This window comes from Eucyclogobius newberryi, unplaced genomic scaffold (assembly GCF_026437365.1).
Source record: "Eucyclogobius newberryi isolate DKJ021-1_F unplaced genomic scaffold, fEucNew1.0.hap1 SCAF_6, whole genome shotgun sequence".
Taxonomy (NCBI): Eukaryota; Metazoa; Chordata; class Actinopteri; order Gobiiformes; family Gobiidae; genus Eucyclogobius; species Eucyclogobius newberryi.
The window spans coordinates 22,135,885-22,154,017 of record NW_027316278.1 but is presented as its reverse complement, the minus strand read 5'-3'; the positions used below and the strand labels follow the sequence as shown (position 1 = coordinate 22,154,017).

General features: G+C 43.6%; 1 protein-coding gene across 2 annotated transcripts in view; it reads left to right on the top strand.

Moving 5' to 3' along the window:
- arl15a (ADP-ribosylation factor-like 15a) overlaps nucleotides 1-18,133 on the top strand; it is a 62,993-nt gene that overhangs the window by 6,583 nt on the left and 38,277 nt on the right. The window contains exons 1-4 of one of the 2 annotated variants that reach the window (XM_072432524.1): nucleotides 5,931-5,949; nucleotides 6,019-6,119; nucleotides 15,530-15,674; nucleotides 16,516-16,575. In XM_072432524.1, the coding sequence (XP_072288625.1) occupies nucleotides 6,066-6,119; nucleotides 15,530-15,674; nucleotides 16,516-16,575 (259 nt within the window). In that variant the 5' untranslated portion in view covers nucleotides 5,931-5,949; nucleotides 6,019-6,065. Of the gene's footprint in view, nucleotides 1-5,930; nucleotides 5,950-6,018; nucleotides 6,120-15,529; nucleotides 15,675-16,515; nucleotides 16,576-18,133 lie in introns of those variants that run through there. The other variant, XM_072432525.1, reaches the window with a different exon arrangement.

The window sequence follows — 18,133 nt, the reverse complement described above, 5'->3', positions numbered from 1 at the left end:
GGTGAGGGTAGGAACATAGACCGACCGGTAAATCGAGAGCTTTGCCTTTCGGCTCAGCTCCCTCTTTACCACAACGGTCCGATTCAGCGACTGCATCACTGCAGCCGCTGCACCGATCCGCCTGTTGATCTCACGCTCCATCCTTCCCTCACTCGTGAACAAGACCCCGAGATACTTGAACTCCTCCACTTGGGGCAAGGACACCCCACCCACCTGGAGAGGGCAAGCCACCTTTTTCCGGTCGAGAACCATGGCCTCGGATTTGGAGGTGCTGATTCTCATCCCAGCCGCTTCACACTCGGCTGCAAACCGTCCCAGTGCATGTTACAGGTCCGGGTTTGATGGAGCCATCAGGACAACATCGTCTGCAAACAGCAGAGATGAGATCCTGTGGTCCCCGAACCGGACACCCTCCGACCCCTGACTGCGCCTAGAAATTCTGTCCATAAAAATTATGAACAGAACCGGTGACAAAGGGCAGCCCTGGCGGAGTCCAACACGCACTGGGAACAGATCTGACTTACTGCCGGCAATGCGAACACAGCTCCTGCTCCGGTCATACAGGGACCGGACAGCCCTGAGCAAAGGGCCCCGGACCCCGTACTCCCGGAGCACCCCCCAAAGGACACCCCGAGGGACACGGTCGAAAGCCTTCTCCAGATCTACAAAGCACATGTGGACTGGTTGGGCAAATTCCCATGAGCCCTCGAGCACCCGATGGAGGGTATAGAGCTGGTCCAGTGTTCCACGACCGGGACGAAAACCACTCTGCTCCTCCTGAATCCGAGGTTCGACTATCGGTCGGATTCTCCTCTCCAGTACCTTGGAATAGACCTTACCTGGGAGGCTGAGGAGTGTGATCCCTCTGTAGTTGGAACACACCCTCCGGTCCCCCTTCTTGAACAGAGGGACCACCACCCCGGTCTGCCAGTCCAGAGGCACGGTCCCCGAACGCCACGCGATGTTGCAGAGACGTGTCAACCAAGACAGTCCTACAACATCCAGATACTTTAGGTACTCAGGGCGGATCTCATCCACCCCCGGAGCCCTGCCACCGAGGAGTTTGCGAACAACCTCAGTGACTTCAGCTTGGGTGATGGATGAGCCAGCCTCCGAGTCCCCGGTCTCTACTTCCTCTTCGGAAGACGTGACTGAGGGATTAAGGAGATCCTCAAAGTATTCCTTTCACCGTCCGACAACATCCCCAGTCGAGGTCAGCAGGCCTCCACCCGCACTGTAAACGGTGTTGGTGAGACACTGCTTCCCCCTCCTGAGGCGCCGGACGGTTTGCCAGAATTTCTTTGGTGCCAACCGATAGTCCTCCTCCATGGCCTCCCCGAACCCGCGGCTCGCTTGGCCTGCCGATACCCGTCGATGACCTCCGGAGACCTACAAGCCAGAGTGGCCTGATAGGCCTCCTTCTTCAGTCTGACGGCATCCCTTACTTCCGGTGTCCACCACCGGGTTCGGGGGTTGCCGCCACGACAGGCACCGGAGACCTTGCGACCACAACTCCGAGCAGCCGCATCAACAATGGAGGCGGAGAACATGGTCCACTCGGACTCAATGTCCCCAACCTCCCCGGGACATGGGAGAAGCTCTCCCGGAGGTGCGAGTTGAATACCCTACTGACAGAGGGCTCCACTAGACGTTCCCAACAGACCCTCACAATGCGCTTGGGTCTGCCAAGTCTGTCCGGCTTCCTCCTCCGCCAGCGGATCCAACTCACCACCAGGTGGTGATCGGTTGACAACTCTGCCCCTCTCTTCACCCGAGTCTTCACCCGAGTGTCCAAGACACGCGGCCGGAGGTCAGATGACACGACAACAAAGTCGATCATTGACCTCCGGCCTAGGGTGTCCTGGTGCCATGTGCACTGATGGACACCCTTGTGCTTGAACATGGTGTTCGTTATGGACAATCCGTGGCTAGCACAGAAGTCCAATAACTGAACACCGCTTGGGTTCAGATCGGGGAGGCCGTTCTTCCCGATCACCTCTCTCCAGGTGTCACTGTCATTGCCCACGTGGGCGTTGAAGTCCCCCAGTAGAACAACGGAGTCCCTGGTCGGTGCACTGTCCAGTACCCCTCCCAAGGACTCCAAGAAGGCCGGGTACTCTGCACTGCTGTTCGGCCCGTAGGCCGCCACAACAGTGAGAGACCTGTCCCCCACCCGAAGGCGGAGGGACGCGACCCTCTCGTTCACCGGGGTAAACTCCAACACGTGGCGGCTGAGCTGAGGGGCTATAAGCAAGCCCACACCAGCCCGCCGCCTCTCCCCCCGGGCAACACCAGAGAAGTGGAGCGTCCAGCCCCTCTCGAGGAGATGGGTTCCAGAGCCCAAACTGTGCGTGGAGGTGAGGCCGACTATATCTAGTCGGTATCGCTCAACCTCCCGCACAAGCTCAGGCTCTTTCCCCCCCAGCGAGGTGACATACACACACGTTGCATATGACTTAACTATGTTTGCACCAGTTACACGCTGCTGTTGAAAACCTTAAACACTTTCAGCTAATCCTGCTTCTAAGTGCATAGAGTCGTATGGGTGAAGTACACCGTGAATTTGCAAACATCGCTCGGATTTGCACAACTGGAAACACAATGTCTGCTCACACTTTTTGCAATACAATACACACAGTGAACACTACACACACTTGTGTGCATCACTGTAGACACCACACAGGACGCAAGACTCATGCTCTTGACAATGCAATTTATTTTTTTTCCATATACTCATGGCAAAACATGGCAAAAAAAAATACAAAAAATCATGAACATAACATTTTATCCAGTACAAAAAAATAACCCCCCAAACTCCTCCCCCTCCTCTTGCTTGAAGTCTTCCTCTTCCTCTTCCTCTTCCTCTTCCTCTTCCTCTTCCTCTTCCTCTTCCTCTACCGCTCCACTTCCACCTCCTCTGCCTCCTTCTCCTCCTCCTCCGATTCCCCCTCTCATCCTCATTCTTCGTCTTCCTTCCATTTTGGTGAAAGTTTGGTGAACTCACTTGCTGCATTTTTATAGTGCTTAAACCTGATATGGTGTGTCTACAATTAAGCACTCTTGTGTTTGCGCACCTAATGTCAGTGTTCAATGGATTGGCACATGGGTGTGGTCATTTGACAGTCAGTGCTTTAGAATTGCAAGGAAGTGACATCTTGATAAACTTCTGTGTCTAAATGCAATACAAGTGTGTTCAGTGTTGCAAATCACTATGTGTTGTTTTGCACAAAGTGTGAACTGACTGATTGTGTTTACAGTGGTGCAAATCTGAGGCTAATTTTTGCTCCTTGAGTGTAAGGTTTTGATAATTGGGCAAAGCGTTAGATTTTAGTGTTTATTCAATCATAAAAAACTGTAAGCAGCCATGTTTGTTTCTCATACAGAAAGCGCCATGCTTGTCTACAATTGGCTAAACCAGCCATCAATCACACTCACCTGAATGTGCAGAGATTATGGAGTGACCAGACTGATATTGGTCTGTATAAACATACAGAGGAATATCATCCTGGATTTTACAGGCAAGCATATTAGTAGTCTACAAGTAATAATGTAAATGTATGCTGCTCCATAGACTTAATAGGGCTGTAAGATTTGGAAAAATAATATATCTAATTGTGTTTTTTCTAGCAAGTATTACAATTGTGATTAGATTTTTATTTTATTTTAATTGTTGTAATAATAGGATTCTGTACAAAGTTCACATTTAAACTAGTTCAAGAGAAGACTGAAATAGGCCTATGAGCTGACAAATAAAAAAAGAATCATGCCAAGAAAGAAGAATGTACTTCAGAACATGTTTGTACATGTAAACTACAGGATCAGCTGAGAGAAGAGGGTTTATTACTCAGACATCAACAAACATGTTTTTAATGAAAACCCCCTTTCATCAGAAAATATTCTCCACCAGGATGGATTAGGTTCTGCTTTATCTGGGTGAGATTGAGTAAAAATCTCATATTTCCTGGCCTGTTACGTTCTAAACAACAAAAAGATTATTTGAAAGAGTACCATAATCACTAGACTAAAATAATTAGTTGGTAATAGTTAGTTGCAAGCCATTGAGTCAATTCAAAAATAAATGTAATTAGATTCTGACTAACCTTGCATTTGCTCAGTTTAGCACCAATTCAGTTATAGTTCTGGAACATTAATATGGTCACTATAGGTGAGGTTTTTTGTTTTGTTTTTGTTTTTGGAAGTTAAGTAGTTTTGTATTTTTTGTATTCAGCAGCTTTGTATTCAGACAGTTTTCATAAGGTTTCTCAGAACACTGAATGCTGTTTGCACGAGGTGTTTGGATGGTACTTCAATCTGTGTGATACTAGAACGTTTGCTGTGGGAGATATTCTCAAAGACAGCCCGGTATTCTAGTATTCCATTGTGGGGTAATTTATGTCTGCTTATGGACTGCAACACTGCACAATATCTCTCTGGTTATAGAGTTACAAAAAGCAGCACCCGCTGACCGGCTGTGGAGTTTGTTCCCTGCTGTGCCAGAGCTCAGTGACCGCACAGATCCGGATGTTTGCCGCCTGCTCAGCCAATTTATTATTATTAAGTTATTTATTATCATTAAAGTTAGTTATTCTACAAAGGTGTGTAATCTGGGCCTTTCTTTTCTCTCTTCTCAGAGTTCAGATGGACATGATTGACAGGTGGATTACCCAATCAGAGAAATGCATGGTCTGTGCGTGTCATAACAGGACACACACAGACCATGCACAAACACAAAGACAGCAGGTGATGTAGGCACAGGTGTGAGTTGAGATGCACATGTTCCTGTGGGGATGCGGTGCAGGTGGATTGAAACACATGATGAATAACACTAATTTGCCATGTTTGAAGGCAGATTTACTGAGCCTCACAGCTGCCTGGGAGAAAAAAATCTATTAAGTTCTCTATCTCTAACATATACCGCTTTACTATATGATTAAAGTCAGATTAATTGTAATGAATTCACTGAGGAAAGGTTTGATGTGTTCATGGAAGGAGGCGAGGAGTTTGTAGGGTGAGCCGTGGAGCAGGCTATTGCAGTAGACCGGCGAGAGTCAGCGCCTCGCTGGGTGGTGTGAAGAAAACAGTAAAAATGCCAAGTGCTCTGCGAGGTCGGATACGGACACTTTGCAGAGAATTTCCTTGTTGAAAAAATGTGTGGCACACTGACCGGGTAATTTAAAGTCATGTGGATGTGTCCCACCCATGTGTCTTAGAGAGGTTTTGGTGGAGGTGGGTGTTGGTCTTAAGACTAACGTGTTTACCCTTAGTTAAGAGAGATCGGGCCGTGAGCGGGTTTAATGAGACGGTTTGAGCCTTGTTGTTCAAAGAACTATATGTGAAATACAATTACATAAAAACACCAGTTATTTCTTTTACAACTGACCAATCAAATGCTAAAGATTATATTCTTGCAGGTATTACAACCTGTTGTGTCAGGTATATGTCAGGTTGAGTATATTAGGTGTTTGTGGATAACTATATTGATCACACTGGTTGTTTGTCTTTAGTAAGGTGCAATATGAAAGGTATACTGGATCAGTACATCTGTACTTACTCAGCAATCATAGCATTCACACAGACGGGTGTTGATGCCAAGTAAATAAAAGAATGTGATGGTTTGCATTGTCTGACACAATGTTTTTCTACACGAGCATCCAAAAGAGCCACAGTGCCTCATGTTGCTTATGCTCAGCTGTTGAATGATGTAGAGAATGGTTTTCTGCAGCATAAAACCTACACAGAGAGTGTGGCCACGTAGTGGTGACTAATCCTATTTACTGTCTTCTTCTGGATCATTATCGACCGCAGAGCAGCTAATCTCAGCTAATCTGAGGCTTGTGTCGTGGAGTTTGTTTATTATTTTGAGCAGTGAAGCATCTTGTAATCCAGCCTATTCCTGGAACATTAATGTTACTTTTCAATCCTTTGGCTGACAATAGCAGAGCGGTGGAGGTGAGACTGTAAGGGCTGGACATGTCGTTAACCTGCTGCTCCTCTGATCCTCTGTCCATTCACTCTCAGGGGCTTGGCTTGTTTGTTGCCGTGGGTTACACTTGTTGTCGACCACAATGTCGGAGCACATGCAGCTCTCTCTTGCCTTGTGCAGGATAGGGCTTTATACGGTAAGAACAAGCTCTATTTTCTCATCTGTTATAAGTGACTAAGTGGGTGTGTTCACTTGTGTTTTTTATCTTAATGGATTATTGCTCTGTGTTTTGAAACTCAAACGGAGGAGGGACTTGATGTCTTCTGTGTTGCTTGGTCACAGTGAAGAGAGGAAGCATTGTGTGTGCGTCACACAGTCAGACTAATGCAAGAGGTGGATTCTGAGAGCTGTAGTCAAATAAGATGCAGTTACTGTCTCACATAGAAAGCACTGGACATATTCTGGATTACCATCAAAACTGTGTCTGTGTTTAAATGGGGCAGATGACAGTCCTCTAACTACAAAGTTGTATTTTAACTGACCAAGTCAGGAAGGTTACACATTGTCAGATGTGCTGGTGGAACATCAGCAATATTTATTCTCTGCTATATTTCTTTTCTCAATTCATTTGTCTTGGAGCAGGGGTCTGCTACTTCAGCAATGTCAGCAACTGACTGTCACCCATAACTTAGAAAAAAATATTTTAATAGATGAAATATAAATTGTTCTTGAATTCTTCTTTTAATCATCGAGCCAATCTCAGTAATTCACAAACAATATTTTTAGCATTTCCAAGTTTATGGCACTGTGTGTGTCGCTGCCGCTTTTTTTGACTAAAAAGTGAAACTTTAAAATGGTTTAGCCTTTGCTTCTCTTCACTTACTTCAGCAGCACTTATTGCTGTTTTGTTTGGTTCTGCAATCTGTGGCCGGAGCTCTGTGGACCTTGTCCCGGCACAATGCCCAAACCAGTATATATGTAAGTGACTGTCTGCGGCACTTTGTGGCCCTTTCATTATGTCCTTAATCAACCGGAACACCGTCCCTGCAGGCACAGGCCAAAATTAAATGGTATTGTATTAATTCACATTAGTGGTTGCTCAGTTGGTACTTACATGTCTTTGAAAATCTTCGGGCACAAATCCAACCGGAAGCTTATGATTTTTTTAGTCACAAAAGCCATACCTGCTTGTCAATGCCTGATCTTGTGAGATCATGGAAATTAAGAAAGTTGGGGCTGGTCAGTACTTTAATGAGAGACACTGGAACACCAGGGGCCACAGTGGGGCACTAGAGCAAACTCATTGTGTCCTTAAGCAAGAAACTTTCTTAAGGACTTCACCCACATTGACTCTGGTGTGTGTGCATGAGCGAGTGGTGGTCAGAGGGGCTGATGCCGCAAATTGGCTGCCTCGCCTCTGTCAGTCTGCCCCAGGGCAGCTGTGGCTACAATAGTAGCTTACCACCACGGAGTGTAGAGGGACTCAACAATCCGCTGTAAAGCGCTTTGGGTGTCATGAAAGGCGCAATATGAATTAAATTATGAATGAATAATTTAAAAAAGCGAGCCACACTGCCAAAATCATGTGTATGTTTGGGATATGACCCATGGCCAGATGATGGTCTCTCTTCAGGACACCCAAGTTCCACCTGAGCTGTGAGGTGCAGCAGAGGAGGTTTTGGTGGTGTCTGGCACTTGTCTTTACTGCTAATTGAGATGGAGCTTGTTTCTTGTCGTATTATTTCATTTCATTTGACCATGTGAAAGCTGCAGTCACAATATAACTCCTCAATATTTGTCTTTTTCCCACGCTGTGTGAAAAGCTACATTTCCAACCCCTTCCGTAAATTTTCAAAGACAGGATGGGAGCAGCCTTTGCCCCTCCTGGCCCTTCAATATCCCACACTTAAAAATAACTGCTGAATAGAACACACAAGTTGAGTAATGACATAGTTGGTCAGTTTAACAAGAATTTCACAGCGATTGTTTGCAGAGGGCTACAATAACCTCTTGTGAAAGTGGTATTGGTTGATGTTTTTACAAGCTGAACGCAAAAAAGTGAGATATATCATTAACTTATAATACGGCAATAGTTGTTTTTGAGATATGCAAATCTAGAATATCGAGTGTATGTAGTTTAAACGATTGTAAATGACCTTGTGCTAGACTTAAACCTCAAGTATGACATTTACTGGCACATGTCAACAAATGTTTTCAATAACGCAAAAAATATGGACACTATTTTTTGTCAATATCGCCCACTCCTAAACTTGACAAATCAAATAATTACTGCATTTATAAACCCTTCAGTGGTCAGACCAAATAAAAACAATTAAAATGTAGATTTAAAGGTTTGTTCATGAGGCAATTGTCTTCTCGGGGCTGCCCTTCCTCTGCGATTCACAACAGGCTAATATGAGCTTTTTGTCCACATTGCGGTGCTTTGTTGTTCAACTGTAAAAGAAAAAATAATAAAAATGCTCATTGGCTCTCTTCTCACTTACTCCTTGTTTACGCTTTCCATTATGAGTAAGAAAGCAAAGTGATATTTGGACTTGTTTGGTGTGTTTTGAGTAAAAGAGCTTTAGCTCCCTCATCTGGTAATGAAAGGAAATGCACGTCTAGGCTTAATACAGTCAGTTTGTGTCATATTTGTTCTTCTCTGGGTTTGTCCTTGTACAACTAGACCTGGTTTAGCTGTAGTTTTGCCTGAAGAACCAAATGTCTTCTCAGATTGATCTGACCTTTGAGTGAATCCGTTGTCATATGGCTTCTTATTTCGAACGGCTTTTGTAGACCCAAATAGTCTACAGCAACAGACTAAATGATGAACCCCTACTTCATTGAGAAATTATTTTATTTTATTTTTATGTCACAGAATTAAAGTGCTAGTTTAAAACAAATATATATTATTGATGTTCTTCTGATGTTGATTACCTGCTGGTGCTGTGTTTTTATTGCTGTATTGCTGCTAATCTACACACCCCTTTCATTCATAAAGTGGTGCATGTTTGTTTACATGCTCAAGTTGTCATTCACTGACATGTCCTCTAGGTGGAGCCATCAAATCACCTATTAGCTCCATGCCTCTCAATTAATACTTCTCTCACCGAATGTTTTTAATTGTTATATAGTGTAAGGGTTAGGGTTAGATGAATTGCTCTTATATGATAGAAACATGGACATCATACTTGCTGCTGTCACTGTACAATCTGAAACATACAGACTACTCTTAGTCCTCCTGCAGTATTGTCTTCTTTGGGTCAGCTGAGGGTAACCCAGTCAGACAGAGTTTGTGTGAAAATCTGTTACATCAGACTTCAATTATTTGTTTTAAGAGTAAACCGTGAGAGGATGTGGAAACTCTTTAAGTGTCAGTTAAATGAGATATGTAGTCATTCACTTAAATACTTTTTTTGGGTTCATCAGTTTGCCCTGATATATGTTGCATGCTGTCTTGTTGCATTGCAGATGGCACTAAAACAAAAACATGAAGACTAATAGCAAGGCCTTGGTATTCTACGATCTTCAAAGTTAAATGTCAGTAGAAAATCAGGCTGGATTTGCAAAAATCAACTCCAACCCTTGAGTGAATGAAAACCACATTGTGTTTGACTACTTCCTTGCATGAGGGCTTAATATTAGACAGTGTCTTATTGGTTCATCTCAGTTTCTGTGGGTCTGCAGAGGCCTTCCCATCACAGTCGTCATCCTCAGGTCTGAAGGGCTCATGTCTCTAGAGAGGAAGCGCTGATCTGCCTCTGCCTCCACCCGCACTGTGCAGTGTCACAGGTGAGGCCTGCAGTGCATCAGAATCTGTTCTTTCCTGTCTTTGACTAAGTAAATGTTTCCCTCTGTGCTCAGCCGTTTATGAAAACTCCTTTCGCAATCTGCCCTACGCTGCAGCACATGTGTCTATCGGCCTTGGCTCTGCTCCGAGTGTGTGGGAGAGTGGGGCCTGTGTTTGTCTGGTGACCGTCTCTTCTTCCGGTAAAGAGGATTTTCTGGGGTCCCGTTGGATCGTAACAGACAATTGAGCACATTTACTCAACTAGTCTCCATTTTAATTTAGTTTATTATACATTTTAATAACACAAATTGCCACTGACACAATGCATTTAATGGTTTGCTGTCGAGGTCCATTGTGTGGTTAAAGCCTGTTGTCTGAATGACACCAGCGCTTCGTCCAAACACTGTTGTTGTGTCATTAACCACAGTTGTGGGCGGCAGATGAGACCGTCACATTCTGACATACACAGTTTGTGCCTGTATGTTCTCTTTGAAGAGAAAGAGCATGTGGAATCAATCGTGTGGAGTGCTCTGCTCTGTGTGGGGCAGGCTCTACACTTTGTGTAGTAGTCTTCTTCACATGCTTCAGCGTATGGCCTCTGTCCACTCGCAGCCACACTCGCCCACACCAGCTTTACTAGTACTGTAGATTTGTTTATCAAACACTGATAATGAACCAGTTTAGTGTGGGATGGAATCTCTGCCAACATGTGGTACATCTTTGTGACAGTAAATTTACACAGACAAAGCTGACACCTTCGTTATTGTTGTATGGAAGTGTTTAAAATGTGTCTCTTTCTTATAGCTATAGGAGCACGACAAGAGAAGGTGAAACTATGAGGTGAGTTAGTCCTTCCAGCGCGGCACAGGGCGTTTAATTATTAATTACTTTAAAAACCTCTGGGTCACAGTCTTCGTGTGGTCGAGGCCTGTCATTATCGTCACACAAACAAAGCTTGCATTTGCCTGTCATGCAGTTTTTCTTAATTGACTCTTGTTGATGTTTGTTCCTAATATTATTGGAGAATTTATTATTCCCCACAATAGTTCTTCACAGTGAGAACCTTCTGGAGGACCTTCTGTCACTGGTGATTGTAGGGGCCTCAGCTCCATAACATTTTTGGTTACTGACAAAAAATGCGTGAGGATAATCGTTTCGTTTGAAGGCCGTACGTCGCAAACATACGAGCTGTGAGGAGGTGTGACTTTTGTCTGAGCCTTTGAAAGGAGGAGGCCACAAACATCATGAGGGGTCTCAGTATTTGCATAATTAACTGTAGACACTAACTGTGCTTAATGAAGGCCTATTGAAGTCATTGACCCATATACATAGGCAGCCTCTGGGAATGAGACAGAGGCTCCTCAAGTAAAGGTTAAAACAATGTGTCTGGTTCACTTCCGACAAATGTGCTGGAACGCCCAAGTCGCCAAATATCAATAATGACATGGAACTATAGACCTGCCTGTTTGTCATTCAGATCCAACCATGGTTAAAGAATAGAAGAGAAAATATTAAACATCTCGTCTTTAACTTCATCTGTTTGTTCTTTTGTTCTAGTCGATTGAAGTGTGCTTTGCTTCAATAATTGTGTTTTAAAGAATTTAAATAATCATAGTTTTAAATAACTAAATATGAAATCAATGGAGACCCAGAAGCAGGTAATTGTCTATATAATTGGCAGCATGCACGTGTATTTTTACACGTTTGTGTGAATGAATGGGCCCAAATGTCGCTTTTTTTTTTTAAATTATAAAATGTAGTTGTCATTAAAGGGTCAGATGAAAATGTGTTATCTGATGTAAGTAGGGCAAGTATTCTCTATCTATCCAGCCTTTTTGTTTCTGTGTGATGGGGTACCCTCCACCCCCCTTGGTTCTTGCACACTGGTTTCAGGGCCTTCAAAAGGGGGCCCCTAAAGCTTTGATCCTCTGGGTGTGGAAAAACATCTTTTGCGTTATACTGTGTCCAGGAAAGCAACATTTTTGGCACAGCTATTTAATGCTACCAATTAGATTTTATTAACCAGTGGTACAAAATAGAACCCATCTCACTCTGTGACTCTGGACGTTTGTGTCTCCATCTCGCTAATCTCAGCCTCCAAAACCAAACCTGAAGATCAATGTATGCCATACTAGACTATCTTTTCAAGTGACAATTAATCAAAGCAACAGAAGTCATTTGACCTGTCTGTACATGCTTTACCTTCAGTTTTATTAAGTCATAGCACTCAGGAATAGTACCTCAGCTAATGGCGAAACAAACTGTTCATGTTGTTGATGTGGTGGATTGGTGCTCACTGCCACAACCAGATGCTGTTTGTGGTGGACCAGCTTTGCGTCTCAATCCTCAATAGGAGCGTCTAGACTCCCATCGAAAGTGCGATTTATTGTAACAGTCCAGTCTTCTGTCACTGACCTGAAGATTTACAGCAGTGACACCACCTCCACCTCCTGCACACTTTACGCTGTACTCCTGGACCAGTCAGGCCACAATTGTCCTCCAATGAAACCATCACCACTGTGTGAAAAGAAGCCCCTCTTACGCCCCTCATCGCTTACAACAATGGCTTATGTCAAGGGCACCTTAATCCTCTGTGATGAGGCTTAATCATTTTAGGGCCATCGTGTTCTGGTGAAAAGAGAGATGCAAGAGCAGTGATGCCGTCTGCAGATACAGCTCGTATGTAAATTAAATGCCCAATTTTCCCAGATTTTGTGGTCATTTTTATCCCTGTTCCCTATCAGGCTGTCAGCCTTTAGCTGTTTATTCGATTAATCGGTAGACGGTACAGAATTTGTATAAGTCTACTAAATATTTGTATTATATATAAGGATTTAAATGGGACAACAGAACAAAGATGACAATATGAAGTGAGCTGAAGCTGAAGTTTTTTACATATAAATACACAGTTTCCTACAGATTGCTTTATAAATGATTGTCTTAGCATGAACTTCTGTGCATTTGCAGTCTTGTGAGTGCAGAGATACTGAAACGTTTATCGATCGGCAGGACATGTCGACTACAGCCCTACTGTGCCTGTTTGAAGGTTTTATTGACTTAAGTAAGACACGGTCCACTTCACCTGATGGATGTTACACCGATGTAGACATTGTCACCTTATGTGGGACACAGTAGATAATAATGCGCTCAAAGATGCTGTGGCTCTTTTTCAGCACATTCCAACATTCTGGATATGAAGTGATAAAAATGTTGTTGTAGGCCAACCAATCGCTCATTGGAAAGCACCTGTTATTGACCTTATCAGCAAGATTTGTAAAACCTGGGGATATTCAATGATAAAAAGACAATTTTCAGAGGTAAATGGATCTTCGCCATTTGAACTCAAGGCCTGGGAAGAGTCCATTGAGCAGCCGTGTCTGTCTCGGCCTTAACGAGAATGGCATGCAGCGCCCCTCACTGTACTGAGTGAACCCCCACCCGCTGCTTCAAAGTGGCAAATAACAACAACAAGTGAAGGGGAGAAGATGAATGAGGATGAATGAATGTGCCCCTCAGCTCCCTGCCCCCATCTCCCTCAGAGCGGAGCGCACTACAGTGAGGTCTGTCCCGCCCTCATGGCTTTACGGGCCTGTGTTATGACTGTTGCCGGTGTGTATTACACACAAATCTGTGCTGCTTCTCCGCCGGGACACCCATATAAAGGGCTGTCATTTCCAAAGGTCACGAGTGAGTCCTCCACACAAGTGTTGTCCCGACACCCAGTCTGGAAAAATAAAAACGTCTGGTACTGGACCCATCTGTGCCCCGTGTCTGTAGTGCCTCCTCGTGTCCTTTCCCTTTCCTTCTTCACTCCTCCTTCTACTGCCACTGTCTGTTCCATTGCACAAACTCATTTGCAATATCTAAGATGTGCACTGACGACAGACAAGTGCTGCATCCATGCCACACCGTGTCTAAAAAGAGATGGAACCATCCTTATATGCAGCACTAGTAGCACACTGGGATTTTACTCTTATTCAGAGATCAGTCCTGGTCTCATCAGTGCATTGTCCATTATAATAAATATACTTGAAATCTAAGGGAGTCCCCAGTGAATGAGCAGTGTGTACAGGAATGTAACATGAAGCAGTCTGCAGCGTCTGGGGCTCTGCGCTCACCCACATTTATTATCTCTAAAAATACTTGTGGTTTCTAAAAAAGGTCCTGGTCCTGTGGCTTCATTCATGTCAGGTGCATTTACAACATAGTGAACAGAGCCTGAAGTAAATCTGTGTAGAAGAAGTTGTCAGCTCAACCTGACACAGCTCCTGGGGATCTCATGTAATTAATAGTCTTTACTGATTCCTCCTATTTCAAACTATGACAGAGAGAACTGTTTGACTTGTCATGCTCTCAACCCTCTGCACATATCACACACACGTTTTCTCATGCACAGATTTGTATGTTGGAGCCTTGAACGAGAATGCTAAGATGCAGACAGCAGGCCACTCTTTTATTTAATTTTTTCGAAAATATGCTGTATATTGTCAAATGTCATCAGTTAAATGATTAGCTTTTTAATTATCCTTACTCTGCATTTTACACTGACTGAATGTAATAAAGGACTTCTCTAAAAGCAAAATCTTTTAAACCCATACAACGTTATTGTCTGGAATAAGGAAGTTAAAATGTTACATTAAATTGAACTCCCCGGGGGGTACCAGGGATTGATCTGCCCTTTGTCTTGCAGCCAAACCCTGCAGACAAGTTTATATTCCTCCTGAAGCTCTTCGGTCATGCTTGGTCTTCCGTTAAAGAGGCCAAAGGTGCGCGCCTCGTCCCTCATGTTGTGTACATCTGACCCCAACAGCAGCTACTGCATATGGGCTTTTTAGGAGAAAGCAAATCGATTATTTTGAGCCGTTAACATACAGAAGTAGGTTTGAGAGTAGTTCTGACATTTGACTGAGGGGCAAATTCCCATCAGACTTTTTTCCTGACATGCTGTGTGTGTTTCTGATCAGAGCCTTTGGTGCCGAGCAGAATGTTTCCTGTTTGGGCAGACGGCAGGGTTCAGTGAGGAGTCGGGGTCGAGTTGCTGCGTTCACGTCTGGAGCTGATGGGCACCGTCTGATGCAAGACTACTATTATGTTTGAATTACTGTCACTGCCAGCGCAAAAGTGCTGACCTTTTTCTCTAAATTAGCTTTTTGATGGACCTGGCTACAGTTTCACTCATTCTTTTTTATTTTTCATCAAAAGGACACTTTAAAGAGACGGGGTAAAGTGCTGATCTCTACATGTTTTTATAGACTTGTCATGTGTCATAAACCATGAGGTGGTCCTGTGCTGTGCCTGAAACTGTGTTCTGAAGTGTCCGTGTTCTCCAGACTGGTTCCTGTCTTGCAAATAAAAGAGATCTCTTTTTGGTTTGGATACTGCTGCTTCCTCCGCACAAGTTTAAAGCGCAGTTCACGGTTCACACTGCATTTTGTTCTTAATGTTTCACAGCAGGCACTTAGACCCAGGTCATGACTCAAGCACGACAGGTCTGCCTCTGGGGGTCTGACCTGCAGCCCACACTAGACATGCACCACACTGCACTTCAACATATGTGATAACGTCTTTTGTTATGTGTTTTAGTAAGGACCTTCAATGGTTAAAGGTGCACTACGTAACGTTTCTTGCGGGTCTGCTATACCTTGATGGAGATATTTATCGCATTGCCTGATATGTACCTCAGTTGGGATTAACTATATATTTACAATTTGTTTTATTGCTAAAAGAAAAATACTGTGAAACATTCTAGGGCAGGCAAAATCCGAAAGTTACATTTTTATGGCAACAATGCACAGTTTGGCTGCTCTCTTTTGCAGTGTTTCCGTGCGCTGTGCTGTAAAGGACCTCCACCTCCGAGACCAGAGTATGATGTGGTGTGCATCGGCTTAACAGGCGCCGGAAAGAGCAGCCTGCTCTCCCGCCTCTGCAGCGAGGGCGGTAATGGCATCGTCCCCACTACAGGTTCGTCTGTCTCCACTCTATTGTAGCATCAACTCATTCATTCTTTGGTCTATGAGAATATGTTGTGATGTAGTGTTAACACAGTCCGGAGCAGGTTTTATTCCTGTAAGCTGGACTTTAACCAGAGTCTTAGTGGCCAATGGAGCGCTCGGAGGAGTCATTTCACTTCCCCATTGATAGTCAACTCTAAGAATATTAATTAAATTGCTAAATTAATTCAGTTCAATTTGTGATATTAGACCAACATGTGTAGTATTCCCACTTTTAAATAAGTTCAAATAGTAAAAATAATGCATTCGTCTTGTATACCAGATGCTCAGAGTTGCTTTACATTTTTGCATTATTCATTCAGTCCATACTTGGTGGCTACTATTGTAACCACAGCTGCCCTAGGGTAGACTGACAGAAGCAAGGCTGTCCATGAGCTGCTCCAACCACCACCAATCGATCATGCACACATCAATTCATCCATAGGGAAGGTGGGTAATGTGTTTTGCATTGCCGTTTGCACCACTGCTTCCAGACTACAGCAACTGGTATTCCCAGTGGTCTCCCATTGCTGCAGCATCCAGGCCCAACCCTTCTAGCTCAGAGATCAGATGAGATTGAGCAATGTCAAGGTGGAAATGTTTAAACTTCCCATGAGTGTCACCTCAACATTGGTCATTCATCCTCTCTAAAATCCTAAAAATAGTTTATAGTAGTTTTGTGAGATATAGGCTGTATCCTGCTTACACTGCTTTTGTTTTATATAGTACTTAAAATTATGAAATGTAATGTAATAAAGTGTAGATCTTATACTGCAGAGAATAGTTATGTCTCGCTTTATTTTCTTTTTCAGGTTTCAGCATTAAAGCCGTGCCCTTTCCAAATGCTATTCTGAATGTAAAAGAACTTGGCGGTAAGTTTAGAAAAGTATATTAATGTGTTTTTTACATGTCATTATTCATGTTATGCAACTTAAAATGGTATAAAACCTTGTGGAAAGTGAAATAAGCACTAGTTTCTTAACTTTCAAAACAGATCATTCATGTTTTCCACCTTCAAGTCTTATTTGTAAATGTGCAAAAGGGAAACCTCTTGGAGCGTCATGCTTTGTGCTCACTGTGGGAGGAAAGACGTCACACCTGTTAATATTGTGTAAAGTGGCTGCACAATCTGCTTTTCTTGGAAACGTGAAGCACTCGAGGAAGCACAGATGAGCGGGGGACAAGGTGCTCAGACATAAACACAACAAATACTTCTTAGAGACTTTGATACACAAAAATCACTTATTCTGAAGTGATGCCATCTTTTATCTCATGTTGTGAACACACATATGACAGATATAATGCTTAGTTTGAAGGGAAGCTCTGAAAGGATGAAAAACATAGTCTTCCAGACACACACAGTAACACATACACAAAGAGGCACCCGGGACCACCAACAAGGGCGCTACCAAATTTGGACAGAGTGCATTGGATGCTTTTGAAAGGAGTGTTTTCTAAATTGGGTTAAAGGATGTCTGGTGAGGTGTTATTGTAGTAGGAAAAACACATTTGCTTTAGGAGCGTATCAAGCTCACCACCACAGTAAAGAATTAGGAAATCAGCTCCGTCTCTTTGCCCCCCACCTAGAGGCCTTCTGCACTATTCCTTTTCTTGTAACTACAGAGTAAATTTATAATGCCTAATGACACTCAACATTCAAGTTGTTTTCGTCAGATGATGCCTTTTCCATTTCACTTGCACTTCTCTCAACCCCTTGTGTTTGCGTTTTCCCTTGGATTATTATTAATAATAAGAGGAAACAAGGCACCACTTTAGATTTTTCTGAATGAAGTGGACAGTTGTGTGTCATGGTGCATTGGTTCTTAAGTGGTTCATTGTTTTTATCATCCTAGTGTTGTTCAAAAGGACATCACAGCATACAGTGGTCAAACGTGCACTGCTCTTCTGTGAGTGCTCCTTTAATTCTAAGAGCGCCTAGAGCACTTCATGCATTTAATGAGGGTCACAAGGGTTTCTGAGCCAGTGGACACAGACACTGTCAAATGTAGTGAGTGCTGGTGCCAGGTATACAAATTAGGTGGGAAGGACCTTCAGGGACACAGCAAGGATGTAATAAGTGTGTGGTGCGTGTATGTCTGGACTCTGATGTGACATCAAGTCTAGACAAGTCATTTCCCCATGCGCATTTGTGGCATATTAACAGCAAATGAATTAGTGGCCCCAATACTCGCCTTGGTTACTGACCAATATTTTGGTAAAGTGAGGATTGATTTTTAATTTGTTTTTATTCTTTCACTGACCACCAACAGGCAGAAGGACATGTGTGCACATCACTGAATCACTGAACACAATGTGCTTATTATTACCATCAAAAGGGACTAGCGGCTGTTTCTGGACTCGGTAGATTTGGTACAGAAAAAACTTCAAGTAAAAGTACACTCTGATTGAAGTCCAAAGCACATGCTCTCG